General features: G+C 45.4%; 1 protein-coding gene across 1 annotated transcript in view; it reads left to right on the plus strand.

Moving 5' to 3' along the window:
* LOC138978622 (uncharacterized) overlaps nucleotides 1–8,229 on the plus strand; it is a 64,599-nt gene extending 56,370 nt beyond the window's left edge. The window contains exons 9-12 of the mRNA XM_070351385.1: nucleotides 1,424–1,518; nucleotides 2,993–4,519; nucleotides 6,298–6,425; nucleotides 7,667–8,229. Of these exons, the coding sequence (XP_070207486.1) occupies nucleotides 1,424–1,518; nucleotides 2,993–4,519; nucleotides 6,298–6,425; nucleotides 7,667–7,897 (1,981 nt within the window). The 3' untranslated portion in view covers nucleotides 7,898–8,229. The remainder of the gene's footprint in view (nucleotides 1–1,423; nucleotides 1,519–2,992; nucleotides 4,520–6,297; nucleotides 6,426–7,666) is intronic.
* Nucleotides 8,230–9,222: the final 993 nt, after the last annotated feature.

Here is a 9,222-nt window from a genome sequence, read left to right on the forward strand (position 1 = left end):
GCAAAGCTCTTATCTATTCCTTCTCTTGTTCCGGTGGGAAAATGTGTAGCTGATATGGTTACAAGAAGAAGAAAAAAAAACCAGCAAGCATGACAGCAAAATCCTTGCATAACATAACAATGATACACAATATGGAGAGAAGCAGTAAAGAAAAGTATGTGGCAATGATGGGCATTGAGAGCTCCGTGTTGTGTGTGTAATGGTAGTTCTGAACAGTACTTTCTCATTGCTGTTTTGACTCACCTGAGCAATCAGGAGAGTCATAGTAATGAGCCGTGTTAGGCCAGCTGGCCATGGACAAAAAAATTAACATCAGATTTTCTCAGATGCTTTGCAAGCTAAGGCCTCTAAATTTCACACACGGGTACGTTTTGGTAGCGCGCTGGATTTGTATTCAGTTGGCCGCTGTCAGCGTGAGTTCGATCCCAGGTTCGGCGGAAATTTATTTCACAGAGTCAACTTTGTGTGCAGACTCTCTTCGGTGTCCGAACCTCCCCCCGTGTACACTACATTGGGTGTGCACGTTAAAGATCCCACGATTGACAAAAGGGTCTTTCCTGGCAAAATTGCTTAGGCACAGTTAATAATTGTCTACCTATACCCGTGTGACTTGGAATAATAGGCCGTGAAAGGTAAATATGCGCCGAAATGGCTGCAATCTACTGGCCGTATAAAATTTCATCTCACACGGCATCACTGCAGAGCGCCTAGAACTGTACCCACGGAATATGCGCGATATAAGACTCATTGATTGAAGACCAAAGTTTGGTTCACCCTCATTACATTTCAAGGTCACAGCATGAAAATATTTGCTGGAGAAGATTTATCACTTCTGAAAATATCGACTGAGCTATCAAGACAATAATTGCAAATAGATCAAGTTATGATGTCAGATTTAAGGTCATATACCGGTACCCACTGAGCTATCAAGACAATATAATGGAAAAGGTATCAAGTTATGATGTGGGAGTGTTTGATTTAAGGTGACAGCCTAGTGTCTGTGGTGTTTTAGTCTTTAATACACTGTTCAGGTGATGTTATGATGTAATATGTCAGAAATGATGTCATGCAAGTGTCTGAGCACAAAGTGTTTTGTTTTGACCAGCCTAGCATCAATGGAGTGAGCTTAGCAATAGCTGCAAGGGTAAAAACCACACACAAAAAAAGGTCACAATGGGGTCAAGTTTGGGCCAATAAGTAGAAAATCATTGTTTTCTTGAACATAATTTCATGGAGCTTGGGCAGCAAATATTTTATTGTTGATTCACATTATGTATGGAGAGGTGAGTGACGTATGACCATGGGATTTTCTTGTTGTTTTGTTTTGGGGGCTCATGTGGTTTGGTATGCATGTTTGCTTAATTTGGTTTGAAAATTAGATATATATATGTTTGACAATATATATTTTTCAATCTGTTCACAGGATTGTAATACCTTTGGTGTGTATCGTGGTGCTGTTAATTTTGTTGGGTGGTTTCCTCTTCTTCGCACGACGCAAGGGGTGGATACGTGGCATTGGTAAGTTGAAGTGTTGGTTAAAGACTTGGTGACCCCAAAAAGGTACCCGTTTTCTTTTTAGTCCCAAATTGTCATTTCATGAAACCTTCTTCTTCTTCTACGTTCCCGGATTTCATGAAACCTACTTCCTTCATTTTCAACTGAAGTACAGAGCAAGGCGGAACGATTCACGCATTGTACCGATTTGAACTTGACATTTGCTTTGGGAAAAACTGTACAGGCAGTTTTCAGTTCTGTTCTGAGCATATTTACTGTGCTTCTTTGCTGAAGAAAGGGCTGTTGTCTTATGGTGGTAGGTCTGTTGTGCTGCAGTTTGCCTGGACAGTGGAAACAAGAAATGGCTGTTGTAGACCTGTTTACCCATACTTATTGGGGTAACATCCATGAGAGGTGGCATAGGACAAATGTCCTGGACAATGCAAAAGTGATAGGACATTTGTCCTGAACAAAAATAAATCAATAGGACATTTTTTTCGCAACAAAACGTAAATTTGAAGCGCCGATTTTCGGCATTTTGAACAGCCAACGGTAAAAGAGTTTGACTTGCCTGTTTGCTGACATTTCGTGCAAAACATCGGTTGCTTCTTTGGGTCGTGCGACACCCACGGGAATAAAGTCGGCCAGCTTGAAACGAAGCCACGCGCGGGGGGAGGGGTAACGTCTTTCTTCCGCACCGAAGTTTCACTTTCTAGAGCGACGGTTTCATCTGGCTCTGGCTGCTCAGAGGCCGGAGGGAGTTCAGTTTCAGTGGTACTCGCCGCTGATGATGGCAGAGATTTGAAGTACTGGCCTTTTTCTGGCACCAATTTTCGTTTCGGCGGCATGTTGCTTTTTCGAGAGAAAAAACGCAAAGGGAGGCAACTGTCAACCGGCTTGGAGCATTCAGAGTTGCGACCCTTGGAAGCTCTTCTCTATAAAAAGCACATAAAGTCTCCCCAAGTTTTGTCTGCTTGGAGAGACACATCGCTTTGCAAAACATCGATAAAATAGCAAATCAAACTACTGTAAATTGAAAAGTACTGACAATGTCCTGATCAAATGAAAGCATAATTGGACAATGACCACTATGTGACAAAAACAATAGGACATATGTCCTCTTGCATGAAAAATGTATCGGACATTTGGAAAAAATATCCGTGTATGTCCGATGTCCGACGTGGATGTGAGCCCCTGCCCATACTATTTTGGAGTCTTTATTACTATTTTTAGGATTTGGGGTAACAAATACTCCATTTGAGTCAAGACTACGATTTTCAAATGCGCTTCAAATTAGGTTTGTGTTGCTAATGTTGGCGTTTGTAACCACTGGGTGACTATTTTGGTTATCAGATTTTTGACCTGATTATTACTCGTGTAAACAGGCCTGCTGTTGTCTTATGGTGGACGGTGTGTTGCTTGCAGCTTGGCTGGACAGTAAGAAAAAGAAATGGCTGTTCAAGTGTTGTCTTATGGTGGAGGGTGTGTTTGCTTGCAGCTTGCCTGGACAGTGAGAACCCGCCATGCCACGCCAGGGACTACCCAATGGCCAGCGCCGACAACGACAACACCAGCGACAACTCGTGCTGTGCCTGTGCTGACAGCTGCATCGCCTCGTCTAGCAAAAGCAACGGCGCCTGCGGAAAGTCGGGCGCCAGCGCTTCGGGCGACGTGAAGCAGCCGCTGCCGATGCTGGAGGGCTTCATGAACATGAACGGCAAGGGTGGGAAGGAGTCGCCCGGTGACGGATCCATGTGCGAGCCGTTCTACAGCAGCATCCCTCCAGGGGGAAAACTGGGAAATGGGGATGTGGCGAGCTATGTCAACGGTGGCATTCGCCCCACCATGCTGCGGCAGGAGGATTTTTACAACTACCCCAACAAGGTTCACATCCCATCCAGTGACGACGATGACGACGAAAACAACGCGGTGAACAAGGAACGTCAGGCTAAGCGGCAGCAGGCTGCAGGCAAGCGGAGGGAGGAGGACGAGGCCTTCACGGAAACCGACCCGCTCCTGCCAAACGCGGAGAACGCCTCGTCCGGTGCACCCACGCCCGATGTTGCGTACCCCTTGAGGGGGATCCTGCGCAACGGCAACAACAACAACCGCCAAGAGCCACGAGGGAGAGGAGGGGGAGCGGTGGGCAACCGGCCCAACCTGAGCATGCTGCTGAGCGAAGAGCCGTCCTACAGCAGCGGGGAGGGCGGCAACGTGGACAACTTGCCGCACCTGAGCCAGCTGGTGTCCCGGAGTACTCGTAGTGACCCCAGCTCCCTGCGCGAGGAGCCCCCCGAGCAGCACGTGCATGAGCTGCCGCAACAACTGGCACAACATCTGCAACAACAACAGCAGCAACAACAGCAGCAGCTGCAGCAGGAAGCCCCCACCCTGGCTGCTCGCCTACCCCCCACCGTGCCGGTCACGTCTGCCGCCCAGCTGCGCCTCAACCCTGCCACGCAGCCGCACCTCAACCCCAGCCTGGTGCAGATGGAGGAGCTCAAACCTGTCATGCCTCTCCATCCCACCTCCCCTGTCACCACCCCCACACCACCGGTGCCCCCTACCGGTGCTGCCAACGTGACGGACAGCAAGGGGAGGTCAGGCTCTCCGGCCCGCATTGATCCCACTAAGCAGGAAGAGGTCAGGGGTCGCGACCCCGTCTCCAAGAAGTCCGTCGACCCCGCTAGCGAGGCCCCCACCACCACCACCACCACCACCACCGCTAGCAAGGTTGCGGGGCGGGAGAAGGAGAGGGACGAGCAGACGTACAGAAAGCAGGCCTTGCCCTCATCCTCCCCTGAGAGTCATGACGACGAAGAGACCGCGCACAAAAGTGTGGGAGGCAGTTCTGGCCTCGGAGAGTCTCTGGATGCGTCTCTTCTGTCGGACGAGGGTCGAAGGTCGAGGGGGAATTACCGACGGAGTCAGAGCGAGGTGTCACGCAGCGTCAGTCCGTCCCAGCCTCTGCCGCGCAGTATTTCTTCCCCAGAGGAGAAACACCGACCCTTTGCTGTCGTCAAACGTGAGTAATTTCTTTGACATTTTTACCAATCTATCTTTACAAATCTTTTACATCTTTACCAATCTATCTGTACAAATATCTTTTACATCTTTACCAATCTTTTATATCTTTGTGGAACTGGAAAGACTTTTTTTCTTTGAGCGAGATTATTGGTTATATATTTAAGAATCGTATTTGTTAGTACAGTAAAACCTGTCTCTAACGGACACCCTTGGGGAATGGTAATAGTGTCCCTATTAGACAGGTGTCCCTTCTTCACAGGTGGAGGGGCCGGGGCAATATTTTACAAAGAGCACGTAAAATGAACAAGACACTTTTTGTCAGTCCTGTAGTATGTATTTATTGGATTGAACATGAGACTCACTGAACATGTGAGTAAACAAATGATACATGTAGCAAACAACAACAACAACAACAACAACATCCCCCCCACCTTAGCACCTACCCCGTTCCCTACACACACTGTGCATTCAAACTTACGCAAGTCGGACGTCGCAAAGCTAAAAATAGCTGACTCTTCATCAGTCATTCAACGGGAAATTCCGCAGTGTGTCTCGACCAACTAACTATTGTTTCCTTCGAACGATTGCTTACAAAGAGAGAGAGATCGAGAGAGAGATTAGTAGGAGGGGGGAAGGGGGGAGTGGTAAATGATAAATGGTTGCATTTTCTTCCCTGTATAAGTGGTCCACTGACAGGCAGATTCTTCGACTGATCTTGCAGTACAAAACCACTCCCATACCACGTTGTTCAGGTCTTCATATTGCGTTTTCCGACGTTTCACAAATTTTTGGTCGATTTGCGCACCTGACTCCCACTCCTTCATCACGTCTTCTTTTTCCGATTTGATCCTCGCGATCTGTGTTTTACCACATCCCATCTCCTTCGCCACATCTCGGCATAATTGGCCGCTATCTAGTTTTTTCAAGGCAGCGACACGCTGCTCTAAAGTCAACGCTTTTCTTTTTCCTGCTGGAGATTCCATTTTCAAACACAGTAGTCTACTGTTGCTTTTGGTTGTGACTGTATCCACAATGCGGAAAAGCGAAAGTGAGCGAAGCGAAAGTGAGTGAGCGAAAGTGGGTCTTCATCTAAACAAGCCACTGATTGGTCAGAAAAGGGACAGGACAACCAATCAACAACCATTTGTGCTACGGCTACGGCTGCCGAGCACTGACTGCATAACAGTCGAGTTTTCGAAGTTGCGTTTTTATGTACGTTGTGTCCGTTTGTGACAGTGTTTACACTTCCTACGGTCCGAAAAATCGTGTCCGCGTCCGTAAGTGGCAGGTGTCCGCCCGTTAAAGGTTAGTTATTGTTGAAATCGTGTTCGTGCCATGATAAACTGTCCGTATGTAGCAGGTGGCCGTTACAACAAGGGTCCGCTAGACTCAGGTTTTACTGTACATTTATTTTGATCAGCAGTCATGATTTATGCATTTTACCTTCCAAGTTCCAGCCCTTTTTCCTTTTGAAAGGATTTTCTCTGATGGTGCGGCTATACATATTGTGTTGATTCTTGTCAACTGGTGGGGTTTTATCTTTCTGGGGGATTTTGTCCATCCTTTCACTTGTGTAATTGACTACTACCACATCCCCTTCCCTCATCCTTGCTGATGTGTGCATTGTATATGGTATGGTGGTGATTTTTATTGATCAGTTGTATTTTTTTTTCCACTTCTGATGGCAGTGGTAGTTGTACTTGTTAAGTTGCTTTCCACTTCTGATGAGAAATGCTCTATTTACACATCATACTTAGTCCAGTTTCACTTTTACAGCAATGCAGAGTGACCAGTCGTTGAACATCAGTAATGACCAATTGCCAGCGATTGCACAGCAGCAACTGGACAACACTCGATGTAACTACCCCCTCAACAGTCTACACACGCAATTTACAAGGAGGCAGGTCAGTCAATGCAGATATCCTTTGCCAGAGAAATTGTTTTTCTGCCGATCGGTCGATTTCAGCTGATTCACAGGCGCCAAGGGATATTTTCTTCTTCTTCTCGTTCGCTGTTAGATCGTCAGTCTGGACTGCAGGGCGAAACGTGCTGTCCTCTCACTCAGGGCTATTTTAAGATTAGTGTGTGTGTGACTGTGGGTGTGTGACTGTGTGTCATTGTGTGTGTGTCACTGTGTGTGTGTGTGTCACTCTGTGTGTGTCATTGTGTGTGTGTCACTGTGTGTGTGTGTTTTCATTTTTGAGTCACTTGAGAAAAAGTGACTCTATGTAATCGGTCAGTGTTAGTCTGTCCGGCCGTCCGGCCGGCCGTCCGTAGACACCACCTTAACGTTGGACTTTTCTCGGAAACTATCAAAGCGATCGGGCTCATATTTTGTTTAGTCGTGACCTCCAATGACCTCTACACTTTAACGATGGTTTCGTTGACCTTTGACCTTTTTCAAGGTCACAGGTCAGTGTCAAAGGAAAAATTAGACATTTTATATCTTTGACAAAGTTCATCGGATGTGATTGAAACTTTGTAGGATTATTCTTTACATCAAAGTATTTACATCTGTAGCCTTTTACGAACGTTATCAGAAAAACAAGGGAGATAACTAGCCTTTTCTGTTCGGCAACACACAACTTAACGTTGGGCTTTTCTCGGAAACTATAAAAGTGACCGGGCTCAAATTTTATGTGAACGTGACTCCCAGTGACCTCTACACTTTGACGTCTGCTATGGTGACCTTTGACCTTTTTCAAGGTCACAGGTATGTCTTGAAGGAAAAAAATTGAAATATCATATCTCTGAAACTATTCATCGGATTTGATTCAAACTTAATAGGATTATTCTTTACATCAAATTATTTACATCTGTATTGTGTTGTGAATAGCAATTTCTTCCTGTCCATCTGATGCCTCATATAATATTCAGAACTGCGAAAGTGACTCGATCGAGCGTTTGCTCTTCTTGTTTTTGGTGAGATTGATGGGTGGAGGGGCTTGTAAAAAAAAAAAAGAGGGAAAAGGCCTGAGAAGCATAAGTGGTTTGTTTCATTATCAGGGTTTGGTACCTTGTTTTTTTCGTTTTGCTTTCACACTGTTGTTGTTTCTTCTGGGTTTTAGTTGTGATTAAGATATATACACCAATGCTCTAAGCAACCGTATGATGCAATGTTCAAATGTTTTGAAATGGTTTTTAGGTGTCTCAAGACTCTTCGGACGACCACGACCTGACGCGACCTAAGACGCCAGATCGCCTGTCGGAAGACGAAAACGAAGAAAACGAAGTTGGTGACAACGGCGCACAAGATGGTGGTGATGACAGGACTCGAACGCGTTTCAATGGCAACAATGATTCGGAGCCTACAGAAGATAGCGAGGAAGGGTCGGGTGGGAAAGACAAACCGACAGATGGAAATAGTGAGGGTTGAAGAAACACTTTGTTAGTGTGACAGTTTGAGATTGGATACAATGCGCCGCCAACTTTGGATGAGTCGTCATGTCAAAGTCTGAGAAACAGAACTGGATTTGTTTTTTTTATTGTGTTGAAGCTTTGATTTTGAAAAACAGTTAGCTTTGAAAGCTTTGGGTTCAGTGTAGCCTTCCTTAAATTAGCTGTACTTTTTTTAACTACAGCATTAAACAGTCTAGGAGGTAAGAGTTTTGTTGTCGCAGAACCATTTGAATAGGAGACTACAGAAAAACACAAGAAATACAGACAATAATGATGAGAGAAAAAAAACAAAGTGAAAAAAAAACCGAAGAGAGAAGAGCAATCGTAGGGGGAAAAAACAGCACTTGCTTAAAGCGTGTATATTACAGAATACAAAATGATATTGCAGAATACAAAATGCTGCTGTCTTTTGAAGGTATGCACTATCTGCTGCTAACAAAAATTAAAAGCTTGTTTATACTTATAGGCTCACAAAGAAGTAAAACTCAATTTGAAACAAAGTTCAGTTCTGTTGACGGACACGAAACATTCAGCGGCTGCATTGTGATACAAGAGGTTTGTGTTGCATCGAGTTGCGATGTCTCAGTGGCCAGGGAAGCCATTCTCTCCCGGAAAGAGAGTTGTCACGCTGTGGTGTTGTGTTCCCCACCTGCTATAGGCACAGCAATGAGAGGTAGTATGGTGCTGCTCCAACTACAGTGTGCTACATGGTCTTCAGATTGCCCTCCTTCAAGAGAAAGCAAAAACCTGTGTTAAAAGACACTCGGTGCTTGCAGGCAGAGTACGGGCATCTGTTGAAAAGATAGGCTTGGTTTGTTAAAAATTAATCCAAACAGTGGAATGACGGAATGATTCACCGTGTGATACAGTACGAGGATATTGGAGGCTGGAGCTGATTTCACTTTCAGGAAATGACGATGGTTGTGGTGTGATACTGGCTAGAAAATGTGTTCAATGTGAAGAACACAAAATGAGTTTTTAACTCGGAGGCTTTGAAAATAAAGGAAAGAGCATGTATTTGTTGGAGCCCACGGAACAGAAACACCAGTGTTGTGTTGGCAAGGATTGATAAAAAGTGTGAGTTTTGTGCCGATGGGAAGGCCAGTATGAGAAGAATGACTGAATGATACCGTGACAGAGCCGTGGAACAAACAAGTAAAAACCCACTCGTGCAAAAGCATGAGTATAAGTGGGAGTTTCAGCCCATGAACGAAGAAGAAGACAGACATGTGGGTCTCATCTGAAGAGACGCTGTGTTAGCGCCAAAGTGGTCTTTTGTAGCAAGACATCACGTTTTTTTCA

This window comes from Littorina saxatilis, linkage group LG10, assembly GCF_037325665.1.
Source record: "Littorina saxatilis isolate snail1 linkage group LG10, US_GU_Lsax_2.0, whole genome shotgun sequence".
In the NCBI taxonomy this organism is placed as follows: domain Eukaryota; kingdom Metazoa; phylum Mollusca; class Gastropoda; order Littorinimorpha; family Littorinidae; genus Littorina; species Littorina saxatilis.